Genomic DNA, 19,288 nt, shown 5'->3' with positions numbered 1-19,288 from the left:
GAGCACACAAGCTTCCCGCCTGTTGGAGTCTCCTAAGCATTTGCAGTCTTGTGGCTGAATGTCCAGGGGTTGGTGCTGCAGAGAGCGGTCCTCCAGCCCTTTCTCCGTGCCGAATGCCTTCACAGGCTGTCTGCTTAGATCTTCACAACTATCTTGGAATGTCTCCCCATTTTGCAGATGAAGAAACTGAGGCTCAAGAAGTGTCAGCAGCATGCCTAGGATCGCATGAGTGGGAAGTGGCAGAGCCGGGACTCAAACCAAGGTCGTCCTGAGCCTAAAGAACGGCTCTTCATCACTAAGCTATAGTGACTGTTTCAAGGTTCACACAAGCTTAGCTGCTAACTTGCGGCTGTAACTTTCCATCAAGGTTTGCAGGGGCAAGTCAGGGGGTAGGTAAAGAGTGGAATCCAAGGCCTTCCTCCAAGCCAGTCTGGGAATCCACTGCTAATGAGACCTAGTAATTCTTATGCCCAAAAAGAAGGCCTTGAGAGAGAAAGAAATTGCCTAGAGACAGAAGCTTGGGCATTCTGGCTCCTTTCATGAGAGATACAAAAGTATCCAGCCGAGGTAGAACGCTACATAAAATAAGGCATCCAGCCACGGGGTGCCCAGGATGGAACTGGGGCAGGTAAGCCCGGATGTGGCTGAGGAAGCGAGCTGCCTGACAGGCAGAACAAGCAGCTCTGCTGGTGGCCCTGAGTGGTACCTGGGAGTTAATGAACTCCATCTTTGCTGTTGCAGCACTCCCTTTCTCTCCCTTAAATCACTGCCACGGGCTTCTAACCCCTCTCTGACTCCCACCCATGCATTCCTCAGGCTGCAGCCAGAGTGGTGTCTCTAAATGCCTGTCAGACCATACCTGTCTCACGTTTCAGACCCTTGGTTGATTTCCATTGCCCAAGTCAGAGAAGACTCAGGTTCTAACCTGCTTACCCTGGCCCATGGCACACTCTGCTAGCTGAACATGGGACAGTTTTCCTCTGAGCCAAAATGTGACCACAGTGGCTGGCATGACTCAGTGGTTGAGTGTTGACTTATGAATCAGGAGGTCACGGTTCAATTCCTGGTCAGGGCACATGCCCGGGTTGCAGGCTAGATCCCTGATTGGGGGTGGGGGGTGGGGGGAGGAAGTGTAGGAGGCTGCCAATCAATGATTGTCTCTCATCATTGATGTTTCTATCTCTCTCTCCCTTCTTCTCTGAAATCAATTAAAAAAATTTGTTTTTAAAAAAAGAGAAAAATGTGACCGCAACATAGATAAGTGTTTTTCAAATGGTATGGCCCAGCCCATTAGTGGAGGCTGAAGTCTATTTGGTTAGTGCACACCTGCATTTTTTAAAATAAATGAATCAGAAAGGAATAGATTAGGTTAGAATGGAATAGAATATGAAATATTGAGATTCATCACAGGTAGTAAGTTATGATTTTTTTCATGAATTTTCATTTCACATATCTCTAGGTATATTGAGTGCCAATGTTAAAATGCATTTTTTGTTGTTGCATGAGTTAGGGTCAAGAAATGGAAAAGCAAAACAAACAAAAACACTACATAGCTACATGGTAATACTCTGACAATGAACCAGTTTGAAGGTTGGTTACAATCCATTTGCCATCCCACATTCTCCTGCCCCCTTGCCTTTGCAGGTGCTGCCCCACCTGCCAGGATTGCTTTTCTCCCTACAGCCTTCCTAGGAAATGGAATCCTCCCTGAAGCCTGGGTTCAACACTCTCTCCTCCAGGATGCCTTCCTAGCTTTGCCTTTCCTCCCAGCCTTCCCTGCCTGCAGATTCCATTGCTGGAGGAAATGCCCTCCCCCCACCCAAACACAGCATCCAGGGCACCTCCCAGCCAGGCAGCTCAGCAGGAGGCACTGTGCTTAGGTGTGTTTCAGGCAGTTTTCCTCAAGAAAACTACCCAGGGTCCCTGGAGGGCAGGGGGCAAGGTTTTCCTCTTCCTTTCCCCGGGAAACAGGGCAGAGTCTGGGTAGTAGGAGTCTGCAGCCCAGCAAACGTTTTCCAAGTGAATGAGAATGTAATAGGTACTCAGATCCTGCATCCAGTCCCTCTTCTCTTTAACCGAGATTTGCAACATAGTGTCCTAAGCCCCAAAGGTTCGTCTCCATCCTCCTCCTAATTTCCCAGGTCACATGGCGGCCGTATTTGGGGTCAGTCAGTCAGTCCATGTGAGGGCGGCGTGCAAGCTGGTCTATTTTCAGACGCTCTCCTGACTAAAGCTGGACAACCGCAACCCAGCATGTGCTCCGACCGGGACCCGAACCAGTGACCTCTTGGCTAGTGGGTCAACATTCAACCACTGAGCCCCAGAGGCCTGGCCCCAGCTGGTTTTTTAGCATTACTCAGGCAATGCGTATCTGAAACATCCTACGAAGTCTGAACTTCTTATTTCCTATGGAATTTGCAGTCTAAGGGGAAACCCACCAGCCCTCCCGGATCTCTGGGAGGAAGGGCAACTTTTATCTGAGGTGGAAAACCACCTTCCCTTAAATGCTCCCTCTCTGCAGAACCCCTTCCCCTTCGGTCCTGCAGCCAGACTCCCTGGGAACCCGGCTGTACGCTGGTGCCTGTATTTCAACCCTTCCAACTCAAACTCATGACCAGAATCAAAGACCATTTATTCTAATATCCTTCCCACCACCCTGTTTTCCTTTTTGTCCCAAAACACTTGCCCTGGAGAAAGGTTTCTCAACCTCTACATGACTGCCACCGCGAGCCAGAGTGTTGGCTGCAGGGGGCTGGCGCGCACTGCAGGGTGGCTCGCAGTGTCCCTGGTCCCTGGCCTCAGCCCCCTAGACGCCACCACCCAAACTGTCCGCAGACATTTCCAAATACCCCCTCTCCCCCAGGAAGAGAAATGACCCCTGATTGACAAGCATTGCCCTAGGTCAGAGGTTCTCCTGCCTGTCCTAGACCCATGACATCCAAACACATGACCAAGGACCCAGGCACTGGTGTTTTCTCAGAGCTTGGCAGGTGATTCTAATGTGGAGGCACTTCTTTGCTTCCCTTACTCCTCATCGTGGCCTCTGCTGAAGTTCCTATCCCTGCACCACAGGGTGGAATGCCAAACTTAGAAATAAGAGTGCAAAAACTGAGGCAATGAAAGGGGAGAGGAAGAAAAGATAAGGCGATTATGGTCAGAGGAAAACTGAAGCTACCAATTCCATTCCTTCTCATTATAAACCAGGAGGTAGATTGAGTCCAAAGTGCTCAAAAGAAAAGCTCAGCAGGGAGGGTGGCCTCCTAGGCCAGGTGCCAGCTTCCCAAGCTGCAGAGATGTCCCTTTAAGAGCGCTTTGACATGGGCTGGCATCCAAAGAGACTGCATTCGAGCTGCCAATGCCAGAGAGTGCCAGTGACTCCTCAAACCTGCTCTCCAAACTCCAATCATTTCCAGAAAAAGAGGTGGTTGTTCAGTCAAAGAGGTCTAGTCAAAAATTATTAAACGAGAGGCCCGATGCAAGAAATTCGTGCAAGGGGCTTGGCCCTCACAGCCCCAGCTGCCTCAGACCTCGCAGCCCTGGCTTCCTCCGGAAGGTTGTCTGGATGGTCATTCTGCTGTTCGGCCATTCGATTCACATATTATGCTTTTATTATTATAGATATTCTAGGAGTGAGCCGTTTCCCCAACAAATAGATTTATGTCACTTGGGAGGCAACAGAGCATAGTTAACCATGCAGACTCTGGAATCTGCTTGCCTGTGAATTAGCCCTTTCCTGGGACAAGTTATGCAAATGGAGATGGCAACAATACCTAAGGCACAGGATTATCGTGAGGATCAATCAATTGGAATAATTTTTATAGACTGTGTCCATGCTAAGCACTTGGGAGGCTTTCCATTTAGCAACCAACTTATCATTATCATTACTGTTATTATTTATTTGACTATTGGATCATTTTTCCCCCCAGAAAACATCTTTTAAAATCACATTAGAGATCCATATAACGTGCTTTAAGAAGTGCTCACTTAGAGTAGTTTTAGCCTCGTGAATAGAAATACAACCTTTGCACCATGTGATACTTAGATTCCATCTGGAATCCACAGGTTGGTGGTTTCCTTTCAAGTTCAACCACAAGCATCCTGAGGGGTGCTAGGATGGACCTCTCTCTCGCCACCACCTGTCTGTTAGCCCCTCGAAGGCAGAGACCTGTCTACCCTGTGATCATCATCTCCCCTACGCACAGCATCTAGCCTGCATGCTTGAATGATCTCTGGGTAAGGACCACATCTCATGTATCACAATAGAACCATCCACCCAGCCCCAGCCCCATTCATTTAGCAGCTTCACCACAAAACCTACTGAGCTATTTTTTGTGAAACACATAAAGGCACCATCAGGAGAGCCGACTAAAACGGAGACTTATGCAACTCTGAAATACGTGCAAGAAAGTTAGGCGATCAGACTTGGTGTGCCAAGATTTGGTTTATACTCAAGTTTTAGGTACTTATTTAAGGTTCAAAGAAGGGTGTACCCTAAGCCACAAACCTTGCTCTGCAACCCACATGGAAAACCACTCGATACAAAACCACCTCTATGGCACAGTGACTGCCATTATCAAAGCCCTCCCCTCTGCCCTGGCTCTCCAGAACCAAAGCCTCCAGAGGGTACCACAATACCCCCAGGAAACCCACCTCTGAAATAATTGCTAAATCTACAGCAACTAATGATCTCAAAGTCAGGGTAAATAATCAAACCAATAAAACACAACAAGGCAGTGGGAACACAGGAAACACCTTTGGACCAAGCTGACTTTTACATTCACCTGCGTAAGAAAGAAATAATTTCTAGCAATGAATGCAATCAGTGCTCCCACGTGGAGGAAAGAACTTGTATTTATGCAGCTCCTGCAAAATTCCAAGCTCAGTATGCTTGGTAGCTAAGGTATTTCTCACCACAAACACACATTTAACAGTGTCTTCATTTTACAGATGAGAAAACTGAGTCTCCGAGGAGTTGCTTATGGCATCGTTTTTTCCTCTACCCTCCACTGTGGGTTTGTGTGTGTGTCTGTGTGTGTGTGTGTGCCTGTGTGTGTGCTTTAGTGTTTTCTATTGCTCAACTCTTTACCTTCAATCATAGCACAGCTTACAACGTATGATTTGTGTTCTAAAGCAATGGATGTATGAATGACTGAATGGTGAATGAATGAATTTGCCCAGGTTGACAAAGCCAGAAAGCAGCTCCAAACTAAACAAAACCGGAGTCTCCAGACCCCAAGTCCAGGGTCTTCTCTGCTATCCCATGTTCTGTTTTCAAATGGCAATATTTCACAGAAGCATAGAAGTTCAGACCTGGATCTGGAAACCACCTTAACTAACAATCCCATTGTACAGATGAGGAAACAGAGGCACAAAAAAGTTCCATTACTTGGCTGAAATCATACATCAGGGAGGTGAGTGACCAGGGCCAGTGACGGGTTCCCTGAGTCCACATCAGTGTTACTGCCACTGCACCCTGGCAGAAGCCAGCAGAAAATGCGCCCAGCCTCCGCGTGCCAACTCAGGCTTGTGAGTGACAGAGCGTGTGCCTCATGCACCCAAATCACTGCTTGTGCACACATGACTGCTCAGTTTGTGAAATGACACGAGAGAGGGCTTCAGCTGAGATTTAATCCGCAAGGTTCTCAGCATTGCCAGTGGCACTGTCCCCCCCCCCGCCCCCCACCAGGACTCTCTGAGCTGAAATCAGCCTCTGTGTGCATATATATGAGGAGGGAGATGGCCTTAACCCACTCACATGAGGAGGGGAGACTTCAGTGTCTTTCGGAAGCTTCTAGATCACTCAGGGCTCTAGCCTGGACTCAGGGCGGGGGAAACTGGCCAGACCTTGAGGTCTAGAGTATTTCCATGGGGCTTGCTCTGTAGCATGTGACAACATGGCACATTCTGGTAGGAAAGCCTGTCTTTCCTGATGCGGATGCCCGGTTTCTAATGTGCGACATGCATGTTAGCACATGGGAAGCAGGGGAAATCACCGGGGGCCATGCTTTAGTGTTTCAACAAAGCGGCATGCCATGGGGAGGAAGTGGTGGCTGACAGCCACCCGATGAGCATGAGCATGCACTAGTTGGCTTTTGCTCTGGTCTGAACCCGGTCTGCAGAGGCACATAGGTCTCTGGGTCCCTATCTGCATGTCCATGTGCGGATTATGACAGAAGCCCCACCAAATCTCTGCACATAACAGGTTCCAGATCAATGTGGATGGTATTACTGTTGTCCCAGCTATGCCTACCCTGCTCTTTCTTCTTTGTAGCACTACATGTGTGTGCGTGCGTGTATGTGTGTCTGTGTGTGTGTGTGTGTGTGTTTAATTAATGTTAGTTTCTCCTCTGAGCAGGGACCATGTTTGTTTCACTCATCATTGTATCTGCCCCAAAACAGCACTGGGCCTGTCGTTGGTGCTTAGTAATTATTTGAGGATTAAATAAAGGAAGGAAGAAATAACTAGATGACCAGGGGCCCGACTTCTGGGGTGAACTCCATCATTTAATTAACCATGTGACCTTGGCAAAAGCTTATACTTGATTTTAGAGCTAGAAAGGAGCTTAGAAATCAGCATGTTGGGGGGTTGCACACTTTGTTTTAGCGGCGGAATCCGAAGGAAAGCACGCGTACAGCCTGCACACAGAAGCAGAAGCAGCAAACCTCTCACAGAGGGGCTGGGGAAGGCCTGGGAGCCTGCCTGCCGGCCTCCTGCCCTTTGCCTGTCTTCTCACACTTCACTGGCTCCTATGACTTTTTTAAAAAAAATTTTATTGATTTAGGAGAGGAAGGAAGAGGAAGAGAGACCTAACATCAATGATGAGAGAGAATCACTGATCGGCGACCACCCGCACGCCTCACACCGGGGACCGAGCCACAACCACAGGCATGTGCCCTGACCAGGAATCGAACCTCCTGGTTCATAGGTTGATGCTCAGCCACTGAGCCACGTCAGCCAGGCTCCTCTGATCTCTTTATTAACCCTCAGGATTTCAAAGGGCATTGGTGGAAAACACTGACCTACATCACACCGGTCCTTTAATGGGTAAGAACAGGGGGATCCCGGAACGGAGGGAACTTGCTTGATGTCACTAGCCCAGTGTCTGCAGAGTGGGAATGAGTACCCAGAGGTCCTGACCCCCAACCTCATTAGCAACCGTTCACTTCTCAGCATCTCTAAAACTACCGCCGAAATGTTGACAAAATGATTGTGAGAAAAAATGTCTGGAAGAGGAGTGGGTGACAGAAGGACTGTGTTTGGTCCCCAGTTCCACCTGTCACCAGATAGATGGGCTACAGCAGCAATTTTCCACAGGTGTGCCATGGCACCCTGGTGTGCCATGGCACCCTGGTGTGCCGCAAGAATTTGTAAAACATGTGATATCTGACTATTTAGCCAGAGGCCCTGACCACTTTTCCCTTAGATTGTCAAATAAAAAAATGAGAGCATCCAGCACAACAGCTGTCTAATGAGAATGAGTCAAAATCATACTTTTTTTTTTGTCAGATCAGCAAAAAAAAAAATACATTTTTGGTGTGCCGCACAATTTTCGTAATTAGTTTATGTGTGCCATGGGATGAAAAAGGTTGAAAATCGCTGGGCTAGAGCAATGCGTTCTGCTTCCCCAGGTCCTGGGTTTCCTATGTGTAAAATGCCAAGACACTGCTCATCTCACAGAAGATGGTGTGAGAATTGATTGACCTCCCAGTAAAAGGTTGCTGCTATTGAACATTTGGGAGCTGTGGTTCTACTGAGGATGCCGGTTTAAGTCCAGGTTATTTCAACAGCAATCACAAACACAGATTCATCACCTCAATAGCCTGATAGCTCCCTTGTGACCATCACCTGTCAATCATGACCAACTTGTCCCTACTGGCTAGCACAGGGCCAGGCACACCATAGTTGCTAAGAAACATTTGTAAACAATGAATGGATGCCTTCAGTTCTAGCATATTTATTCATATAGATGAACCTATCCTCGGATTTTGTTTCCAGTTCAGGCCCCAACTTTTCTCAGCTACATAATTTTATTCAAGTCAATCACCTCCTGATCTTTAAAATGGAAATCTGAGCCCCAGTTATCCCAACTCTAAACTGTCCTCAGGAGGCTCACATGGCAGAGAAAGACACAGATAAAATCAAGGCGTCAATATTATCTGACAAATCACAAATAACTGGGGCTTTACTACTTCTTCTCTTCCAACATTTCAAGCCAATGTCTTTCCCAATACCAGGGATTTCAGATATTGAAGCATTTGGTTGAGTAATCAATGAACACCCTTATTTAGTTTATGCATATTCACTGAAAGCAATAGTTGTATTGTGTCAGAAACTATTTTAAGAATCTAAACTTGAAATTAAGTAGATAACTATTGTTCTGGGGTGATTTAGAAAGAGTTCTCCTAAGGAATAGTTTATATTCAATAACTGTATTTTTTTTGAATCAGTAATTATTTTTTGAGGTTCTGATATTCTTTTCTTTTGAAAGAAGATGCACCACGTTTCTCATCCTTGTGTTCTTTTTCTTTTCATGCACATCCATTATTAATTCTCCTTTGTGACCCTGCTTTTCATCATGCCCAGAGTACCTCCCCCCAGTAACTCGGATTCTCTACAGCTCCTCAAGGCTCACAGAAAGTTCATCTGTGAACTTGTACGAATGGAACCAATGCAAGACCCCAGTCATTAATGGGCCAACTTTCAAACTAGAATTTGAATACTCAGCATAAAAGCAGAACTATTGGCAGCTGGTAGAAATTTCATGAATAACCCATTTTTAGCCTATAATGTCACAAAATGTGCAAAGGAGACAGGAGTATTTTCATATCAAGTATATAGAAGATCTAAGACCTAAAGCCATGCTTTCCCAGCTGCAGGCCAAGATTATAGCCTTCGTTATGCTTCCTGGCTGTCTTATCCTAACTGGCCCAGAAATATTAGGGATTTGTCCTTCTTCCTTGACCTTTAAGATAAAAATCACACCTCTAGAGACTTTATGCATTCTCTAATTCACTTATGTCCATAACATTTATTATGTGCATATGATACAAGGCAGAACAAAAGTGACTCTGGGCACCTAGAAATGAAATTTTACATCCTATATAATAAAAACCTAATATGCAAATCAACTGAATGGTGGAATGACCAGTCGCTATGACACACACTGACCACCAGGGGGCAGATGCTCAATGCAGGAGCTGCCCCCTGGTGGTCAGTGTGCTCAGCCAGAGGTCGGGCTCATGGCTGGCGAGCTCAGCTGCAGTGGCAGGAGCCTCTGCCACCTCAGAGGCAGTGCTAAGAACCCCTAGGGCAGCAGTTCTCAACCTGTGGGTCACGGCCCCTTTGGCGGTCGAATGACCCTTTCACAGGGATTGCCTAAGACCATCCTGCATATCAGATAGTTACATTACGATTCATAACAGTAGCAACATTACAGTTATGAAGTAGCAACGAAAATAATTTTATGGTTGGGTCATAACATGAGGAACTGTATTTAAAGGGCCAGAAGGTTGAGAACCACTGCCCTAGGGGGATCCGGGCCTAAGCCAGCAGGCAGACATCCCCTGAGGGGTCCCGGACTGTGAGAGGGTGCAGTCTTGGCTGAGGGAATGCTCCCCCCCCCATGTGCACAAATGTCATGCACCAGGCCTCTAGTATATATAGGCACCCTGCCCTCAAAGAGTTTCCAATTAGATAAGAAAGAAATATGCACTCTACTAGTAATTGCAAATGGTTTAAAACTCAAGAGGTATAAGTATAGAAAAGTACAGAAATACCAAAGAGAGGGTGATCCAGTCGAATGAGGAGACTCTGAGATGGTTTTAAGCAAAAAAGAATTTGGAGTTAAGTCCTTTTTGTATGAGTAGGATTCCAAGAGGCCAAGAACAGTTCAGATCTGCTCAAGAAAAGATGGTTCACCGAGTGTCCTCTCTTATGTCCAAATGTGTGCATGTGCTTGGGTAGGTTATTGGATGCATTGACAGCATATGCAAAACAACACTACCAACACCTGATGTGGTTGACTAAAAATATTTGACCATTTCCAATGTGACTTAATACAAGTTATTTCACCTCAAAGAAGCTCAGTCACCTCATCTATAAAGTAGAGAAAACAGACAGAACCTATCTCTGATGGTTTATAAGGTTTATACAAGATAGTATATATCATGCCCAGAGCACAGTAAGTATTCAATAAATGTTAACTCTTTGTTATTCTCACTGTCATTGCTAATCTCTTGTGCAAAGTGAAAAATAAATAAATAAATAAACAAATAAGTGAAGAAGTGGCTGACAGCCTGCTGAAGGGTTCCTTAGCCCAGACATTCCCCCTTACAGTAAGGCCCGTGCCAATGGCTGACCCCGGAAGCTTTCTATGAATGAAAGAAAGGCAAGGACCAGCTTAGCCCCGAGCTTACCTGTATATTTTATATCTGGTTGTAAATCCTTGACGGTGTCTTTCCACAAAGGATAGGTAGCTCCTGGAGTGGTGGAAAGGCCCCCTGTCTGAAATGAGCCAATCAAATTCCTTGGAGACATGTTGGTCTGTCCCAGCTGGTTCCTGGTGGGAGGGCTGCACTGAGATACGGCCCCATATAAACAGGAAGTAGAGGAGCTCAACAAACCTCCAGTTCATGCTTTTCTGCCGGCCTTTTTCCTCTCATTCTTGCTCCATTCTGTGGAGTCCTGTGGAGAAAGGAGGAGAGAGGGAGGGAGAAAGGGTGGGAGAGACAGACCGGGGGGGGGGGGGGGGGGGGGGGAGGGGCGGGGAGAGAAGAAACACGAAGGAGAAAATGGTATTAACACATTTTCTTAATACTATCCTGCATCAGTACAGTGCTTTAAGGTTTACAAAATTCAGTACAGTGTCTGGTTAAGAGCACAGCATCACGTTCCTGCTTGGCTGTTCACATGCTGTATGAACATGTAAATGCTTAACTTCTTAGGAATGCAGTTTCCTCATCTGCAGAACATAGGATGAGCTTAAGTGCTATATCTCGGCACTGGGTACATGGAAAACCTTCAAGGCTTACGTGTTGAGAGAATGTATGAAATGAGCAAATGCAGAGACCGAGTCTCAGGGGTGTGGAGACAGAACTCAAGGGTCTGGCCCACCCACTATCTTCACAAACAACCTGCCTCTCAGGACAGGGACTCGGGAAATGAGAATTCCTTTCTCGCCTTCTCTCACACAGACACGTAGCTACTGAATGTGCACTTTGCACGACTACATGGATGCACACCATCTTGGACGGATTATGAGCATGGCTTTCTGGGTGGGATGCCTACAGGGGAAGCGTCTGTGGAGCTCGTTAGAGTCACTTCTATAGGGCGGAGTAGGGGGCCTCCCTCACCCCAAAGGAAATGTGACTGAGATTCACCTGCTGGTGATTCTGAGCCTCAAGGTTTCCAGATGCTCAGAAACTAGGTAGGGCCTTAGCCCCCTCTTATTGGGGGGATGGTAGAGTAGCACCGTGGCGCCATGTTGGAGAAACGCTTACGAAAGGGGAGCTTAGAAGAGGCTCCTTGTGAGGGAGGGGAGAAGAGAAGGGCGGCTCCATGGCCACACCTTGCCTTTTGAAAATGTATAAATTTTGTTTTTATCATTTCATCAAAATTCTACTTGCTAGCCTATAATTGTGCTATCTATGTCCCCCACCCCACTATTCTAGAAGAGCTCATTTTAGTCCATATTGAAAGGTAGCTTTGAATCCAGGTCTCCTCAGTTATAAAAAGTATGACTTCAGGCAAGTCACTTAACCTCTCTGAGTCTCAGCTTCCCTGTCTGTAAAATGTGATTAACAACATCACCTAATGCCAGGCTGGCGCGGCTCAGCGGTTGAGGGCGTGGCTCAGCAGTTGAGCCTGGACCTCTGAACCAGGAGGTCAGGGTTCAATTCCCAGTTGGGGCACATGCCCGAGTTGCAGGCTTGACCCCCAATGTGGGGTGTGCAAGAGGCAGCTGATCAATGATTCTCCCTCATCATTGATGTTTCTGTCTCTCTCTCCCCCTCTCCCTTCCTCTCTGAAATCAATAAAAAATGTATGTTAAAAAAACACACAATAGCACCTAGTGTTAAAATGCAATGACACAATTTATGTGACGTATTCCACCCAGTGGCTGGCATGTAGCAAGTGTTCCGGGATGGTGAGGATAATGATAATAATGAATGTTGGTACTGATGGTGTCCACTCATTTCCTGCTGGGAGTGTCCTTGCTCAGACTGTCCCCCTGCCCAGCCAAGTCCTGTTCATCCTGTAGTAGCCAGCTGAGTCAGGTCCTCAGACGTCACTTCCTTTTTCTATTCATCTCCAGAAGTGTTAGTTGATCCTTTCTCCCCACTCTAGTTGCTCACTTTATATAACTGTATGTTAGTACTTATTATCTTTCATTACACTTAATTGTTTGTGTCTGCCTTGCTCACTGGGCTGTAAGCACGTATCTGGCAAGAACCTTTAAAAAACTGTTTCTACTCAAGGCTAATGGTGTGACTTTGGACAGTTATGTCCTCTCTCTAGATCTCAGATTTTTATTTTAAAATGTGGCAAGGACTCAAACATCTTGCCAAGTGTAAAATGATGTATAAACACGAATAGATATGATATCTTATTTGTCTATCCTTCCAACTGAAATGGGAAGAAAATCCAAGCTAGAAAAAAAAAAAAAAAGAAAAGAAAAGATGGAGCTCGGCTGGTGTGGATCAGTGGTTGAGTCTCAACCTATGAACCAGGAGGTCATGGTTCAATTCCCATTCAGGGCACATACCCAGGTTGCAGACTCAATCCCCAGTGTGGGGCGTACAGGAGGCAACCGATCAATGATTCTCTCTCATTACTGATGTTTCTCTCTTCCCCTCTCCCTTCCTCTCTGAAATCAATAAAAATATTTTTTTTAAAGAAAATAAAAAGGAGATAGGAATTTCCTACTCAATTAGATGTTTCCCTCCATTGCCCAATTGCATTATGAGGAGCCACAGAAATCTGCTTGGCCCTGCGAGCCCCAGCTGTCAGCGGCCAGGAGAGAGGCACGTGAGCAGAGGAGTGGCTGTCAGGAGCTGTGGCCTGAAGTTTTGTTTAGAGCCTCAAACAAAGCCATGCGTGTTGAGTGCAGAACTGGAACAGCTGCAGCTGCCAAAACTGTCTGCCAGGACCACCTGAGTGGCAAGCAGGAGGTGGAGGCGACTGCTCAGAGATCTCGGTGGGGAGCTACGACACACTGAAATCGCAGCGTGTCACCCATACAAGCCTTCCACATGGCTTCTGTTGTAAGTGGGTGTGGGTGGGAGCCTGTGAGGGAATGCTTGGCTGTTACACTGTTTGTAAGGAAACACGATTCAGAACACTGCAGCTTTCCAAAGTGAAAGGAAGCTATGCATGGAACAGCAGCGAGTGAGCCCTCAGCCCGCAGTCCTAGAATTAGCGGCAATTGGGAAGATCTAACCCAGTGCTTCCCAAGTGGTGGCCATTTTGTCTCCCAAGGGACAGCTTTGATTGTCATGACTGAGCGTTGCTACTCACATCGAGTGGGTAGAGGCTAGGATGCTGCTAAACATCCTACAAATGCACAGCGCCCCACAACAAAAAATACTGGGCTCGAATGGCAATGGTGCAAAAGGTAAAACCCTGCTCTAATCCAGCATTTTAATTTTTACAGATCATGACCTCAGATGCCAATTGTACTAGGTGTCTACCTTTTAGCTCCTGGTTTACATTTTGGCACGTTGCATCGACAATGCAGTGGGTGTATGTAGCTGTGTGTGAACCTTTGTGGGGCCTATGATAAAATCTACACTAGAGCAAGTAGAGATGAGTGCTTTGTGGAAGGAGTCAGAATATATATCTCTAGTGACTTAGAAAAATCACAATAATCCACAGAACACCAAAAGTAAAAATAAAAGTTTCTATACAGTGAATTTCATTAGATGCAGATATTTTAGTGGGCAAGAACAAGAGCCATTCATTCTAGTGGGTGCCAATAGATGTGTTACCTACATGTTGTCATACTAGTATTACCAATAGACACTGTGACTCCCATTCTGCAAACAAGACCCTATTAGCACCCGCTGAACTAGAGATTTGAGATCATGTAAAGGTCATGTGACTATTTATTGGGCATCTACTGTGTGCTTAGATCTGTGTCCGCCCTCTTGGTAGTAATTAAAGCACTCAGTACAGAGTAGATCTTAACAAAGGTTTACTCCACGAAGTGGCCACAGCTATCCCACTTTACAGATGAGCACCTTGGGACATAAAGCCATTGAAAAACTTTCCCAAGCCCACAACTCTGAAGTATTAGATTGAAGATTCTAACCCCTGCGTTTCTCATCACAAAGACTGTACAATTTCACCCTCATCCCGCCCCAGCTGAGGTCAGGATCTTCCCTCCACAGGTTCAATATATTGTGAGGAGTCACACTCATCTATGAAAAATTGGAATATGAAACATGCTGTCATAAATACTAGAGCAAAAGGAAAAAATCCAGTGGAGGAAGAGAGGCCAGAGATAATGCTTTCAACCAGGAGATCTGAAAAGGATCCTATAGAAGAGGTGGCATTCGAGCAGGGCCTTAAATAGCAGGTGAGGTTTTGTTAAGCAGAGATGAAGTGAAGGAAATTCCAGTAAGGCAAGTGGCATAAAACAAGTCTAGGAGTAGGAGAGGGTAGGACACAGGGTAGCAGAGGTTTTAGTGAGAATAAGGGCCCCTGAGGTATTTGATCACTCATATTTCTCTTTCCCTCTCTCATCAAGCAAGACCTGTGTATTTCAATTCAGTGCCACATGCTAAGGACAAAGCATTGGGGATGTCCAATAAATTTATTCATTCATCCATTAACATATTTAACTGGTGAAAAAAAAAGGACACATATGTAATACCCTTTGTAATACTTTAAGCAATCCTATCTAATAAAAGAGAAACATGGTAATTAGCGTATGACCGCTACCCTTCCCATTGGCTAATCAGGGAGATATGCAAATTAACTGCCAGCCAAGATGGCGGCCGGCAGCCAGGCAGCTTGAAACTAACATGAGGCTTGCTTGCTTCAGTGACGGAGGAAACCAACGTTCCCCGCCTGCCTTGCCGGCCTCTGAGCCTGCAGTTTGAAACACTGTAACAAATATAGAAGCTAAACAAAACCCCAGAAACCTGCTTTCAGCGAGCGGGGATCTCAGAGCTGGAGTTATACATTGTTTCGATTATAGAACCCAAACAAACCAGATACCTGCTTTCAGCAGCGGAGACCTAAGAGCTGGAGCCCCAGAGCTAAAGCTGGCCCAGAATAAAAAGAAAAAGAAAAAAAGGAGCAGTTGGGAGCTTCCGTCATCCGCCAGCCTAAAAACAGCCCTCAGCCCCTCACCCAGACTGGCCAGGCACTCCAGTGGGGACCCCCACCCTGAAGGGTGTGTGAGCAGCTGCAAACAGCCATCATCCCCTCACCCAGGCTGGCCAGGCACCCCAGTGGGGACCCCCACCCTGATCCAGGACACCCTTCAGGGCAAACCAGCCGGCCCCCACACGTGCACCAGGCCTCTATCCTATATAGTAAAAGGGTAATATGCCTCCCAGCACCGGGATCAGCGGAGCCACGAGGCCTCCCGGCTCCGGGATCAGCGTGACAGGGGGCAGCACCCAAACCCCCTGATCGCCCTGTGGCTCTGTGTGTGACAGGGAGTGGGGCCACAACCTCCCTATCGGCCCTGCTCTGTTCGTGACAGGGGAAGGCATCCCAACACTCTGATCAGCCCTGCTTTGTGCCTGATAGGGAGCTCCCCAACCCCCTGATTGCCCTGCAGCTCTGTGTGACAGTGTGCGGCGCCCCAACACCCTCCCCCACCACGGGCCCTGCTCTGTGTGTGACGGGGTAGAGCCATAACCTCCCCATCGGCTCTGCCCTGAGTGTGACAGTGGTGGCACCCCACCCCATGATCGGCCCTGCTCTGTGTGTGACGGGGGAGAGCCATAACCTCCCCATTGGCCCTGCCCTGAGTGTGACAGGGTGCGGCACTCCAACCCCCTGATCCGCCCTGCTCTGTGTGTGACAGGGGGCGGTGCCCCAACTCCCCTATCGTCCCTACTCTGTGAGTGACAGGGGGGAGCTCCCCAATCCCCTGATTGGCCCTGCTCTGTGCGTGACAGGGGGCAGCGCCCCAACCCCGATTGGCCCTGCTCTGTGCGTGACAGGGGGTGGCGCCACAACCTCCCCATAGACCCTGCCTTGAGTGTGACAGGGGGTGGTGCCCCAACCCCCCAATCTGCCCTACCCTGAGCGTGACTGAGGGTGACATCACAACCTCCCCATCGCCCTGCTCTGTGCATGACAGGGAGCAGCGCCCCAACTCCCCAATGGGCCCTGCTCTGAGCCCAACCAGGGGCTGCACCTAGGGATTGGGCCTGCTCTCTGCCACCCAGGAGCAGGCCTAAGCCAGCAGGTCGTTATCTCCCGAGGGGTCCCAGACTGCGAGAGGGCACAGGCTGGGCTGAGGGACACCCCCTTCCCCCCAGTGCACAAATTTTTGTGCACCGGGCCTCTAGTATAACAATAAAAAAAAGAGAGAGAGAGAAAAAAGAAAAGAAATTTAAAAGAATGAAAAATAATAAAAAATAAAAATAAAATAAAAACATATTTAGCTGGACATTATATAGTAAACAGAGCAACCTCGGTCCACTGGGAGTTTATTTTCTATTGGGTTGAGAGAAATAAACAGATGAGAAGTAACTGTATCTATGACGGGGAGAAGTGCTCCAAAGAAAATCAAAGAATCAAAGCAGGTAAGAGGGGACTGAGAGTGAGGGTGCCACTTTACACACAAGGTGTTCAGGAAAAGCTTCTTAGATTAAGTGGTTTTTCAGCAGAGACCTAAAGGAAGTGAAGGCAAGAGGTACAAATGCCTGCGGGGGTAGGAGGGTGGGGAGAGGGAGAGGCGGGGATTTCAGTAGAAGGAACAGGGAGAGAGAGGGTTAGCACTGGTTTATTTCTAGATAGAGTCCATCTCCCACAAGGAGCTTGCAGTTTAGTTGCCATGGAAATCAGTTTGAGGAAAGAACCACACATTTACTGAGCATTTGCTATATACCATGAACCACACTAGTTGCTTTACACATGTGACCTCCTCTCTATACTACGAGAGATGATGATCTCCATATTATACATGAGAGGAGGGAAACTGAGGTTCAGAACGTTTAAGTAACTAGTCCAACACATCAGAGCTGGCAAATAGCAGAGCTAGGATGGAGTTTGCACTGCCCAGTTTGGGAGCCACTGTGGCCCTCAGCACTGGAAATGTGGCTACTCCAAATCGAGGCGTGCTGCCAGCTTAAAATACACAGCTCCGGATGTCAAAGACTTAGTAGGGGTAACAGAATGTAAAACATCTCACTAATATTTTACACTGTTTACATGCTGAAATATTACTATTTTGGATGTATTGGATTAAATAAAATATATGATTAAAATTCATTTCACCTGTATATTTTTAATTGCTTTAATGCGGCTGCTAAAACTTAAAATTATATATGTAGATGGTATTCTACTTTTACTGGACAGTGCGGGCTAGATGTGCCTTTAAGATCTGCCCTATGACACAGCCTGAGAAGGTCACTCATCCACCCCCACGTGTTTTTGTCTGTTTTTTTTTAATATACTTTTATTGATTTCAGAGAGGAAGGGAAAGCGAGAGGGAAATAGAAACATCAAGGATGACAGAGAATCATCAATCGGCTGCCTCCTGCACGCCCCCTACTGGGGATCGAGCCTGCAACCCAGCCATGTGCCCTTGACCCGAATCGAACCCTTCAGTCTGTAGGCCGACTCTATCCACTGAGCCAAACCAGCTAGGGTCACCTCCATGTTATTATCAATATTTCGAGGACCTGTTTCACTCTGCAGCTGTTTGGTTGAGCACTTGCTTCCTTCCTTCAAAATCAATAAATGGACAGACATTAAATACATTACAAACAAACACTTCCACATTCAAGGGCCACCCCTCCCAATCTGCACCTCCTAGATTCAGCCTGGACATATATACCATGCATTTCAGAGCTGGTGTTTTCCCAACAATCATACAGGGAACTTCCTGCCACTGGGTTCAGAGCCTGTGAAAGAGGCTGTTTCTATTCCCAGTGCTACCCTTGTCCCCCCTCCCCACCCCACCCCCCATGACTTTCTGTGAGTCCCAGACCTTCTAGTGCAAGGTGTCCCGGAAGATGTGGAGCCCTGACAAGGGCTGTAGAATGGAGGGTACGTGGGACCCTCAGCTGAACCGTGCTACATAGAAGCCTATAGACTAATGAAGGGAATCAGGCTCATCCTACACAGAGCACATTCTCTCACTGTTGCCACTGTAAATTATTTACATCCGAGGAGCACGCAGGAGAGATGGGAGAAGGGCCTTCTGTAGCTTTGTCACCAAGCTCCTCCGCTGGCTCTGTATGCATTGCAGGCCGTGGCCCATGTTCTGGGCCAAGGGTGGAGGGACTGCCTCCTCTGTCCCCCACCCTCAGGGTCCCTAAGGCGAGTCACCGGATCTGAGATCACCCACAGTGCCTACCCCTGGAGCCTGGGTCAACCTGATGACCTCATCCAGGCTTCGCCTTTGAAACCTGGATCTCCGGATAAGACTCCTCACCAGAGACACAAACCTACAAAGCCGGGTGACCATGAGCACTCAGTCTCCACATCTGTAAAACGCGGGCAATAAGAGGAGGCTGAGTACCTTGTGGGGTTCAGAGAAGGAGTAAATAGGATTTTAAATGCAACTATTTTAGTCTTGGTTTTAGTTGAATCCCAAGACAATAGATACCATATTCTAAAGAGAGGTGGGTGACCACTATTTAGGATCTCAAAAAAGGTAGCCAAAATGAGCTTTCTGAGATTCTCAACCTTCCCGTCACATGATGGCAGAGATCGCAAATGGCATCTGAATGAGAACAGACAGCGTGTGGTGAATCCTCCTGCCCATCCCCAAACAACTTGGGGGCACAATCAGGGTAGAAGCCCCTCACCATGAGCTTCAACAAGACCACACAATCAACATGATAAATGTCCCCTGGAGCCCGGCCGGTGTGCCTGAATGGTTGAACCAGGAGGTCAAGGTTCGATTCCCAGACAGGGCACATGCCTGGGTTGTAGGCTCAATCCCCAGCGTGGGGTGTGCAGGAGTCAGTCAATCAATGATTTTCTCATCATTGATGTTTCCATCTCTCTCTCTCTTCCCTTCCTCTCTGAAATCAATAAAAAAATATATTTTTTAAAAATGCCCCCGTGTAGATTAGGGGAACAGGGTGCATTGGT

At 47.2% G+C, this 19,288-nt stretch overlaps 1 protein-coding gene across 2 annotated transcripts in view; it reads right to left on the bottom strand.

Moving 5' to 3' along the window:
• The window catches only part of BRINP1 (BMP/retinoic acid inducible neural specific 1), a 150,238-nt gene that overhangs the window by 93,992 nt on the left and 36,958 nt on the right, over positions 1 to 19,288 (bottom strand). For both annotated transcript variants that reach the window (XM_081103008.1, XM_081103009.1), the window contains exon 2: positions 10,417 to 10,684. In XM_081103008.1, the coding sequence (XP_080959134.1) occupies positions 10,417 to 10,634 (218 nt within the window). In that variant the 5' untranslated portion in view covers positions 10,635 to 10,684. The remainder of the gene's footprint in view (positions 1 to 10,416; positions 10,685 to 19,288) is intronic.

Source organism: Myotis nattereri (assembly GCF_964212035.1).
Source record: "Myotis nattereri genome assembly, chromosome: 12".
Classification (NCBI taxonomy): Eukaryota; Metazoa; Chordata; class Mammalia; order Chiroptera; family Vespertilionidae; genus Myotis; species Myotis nattereri.
Note: the sequence above shows the minus strand (reverse complement) of the source record. Positions and strands in the feature narration are given on the sequence as shown.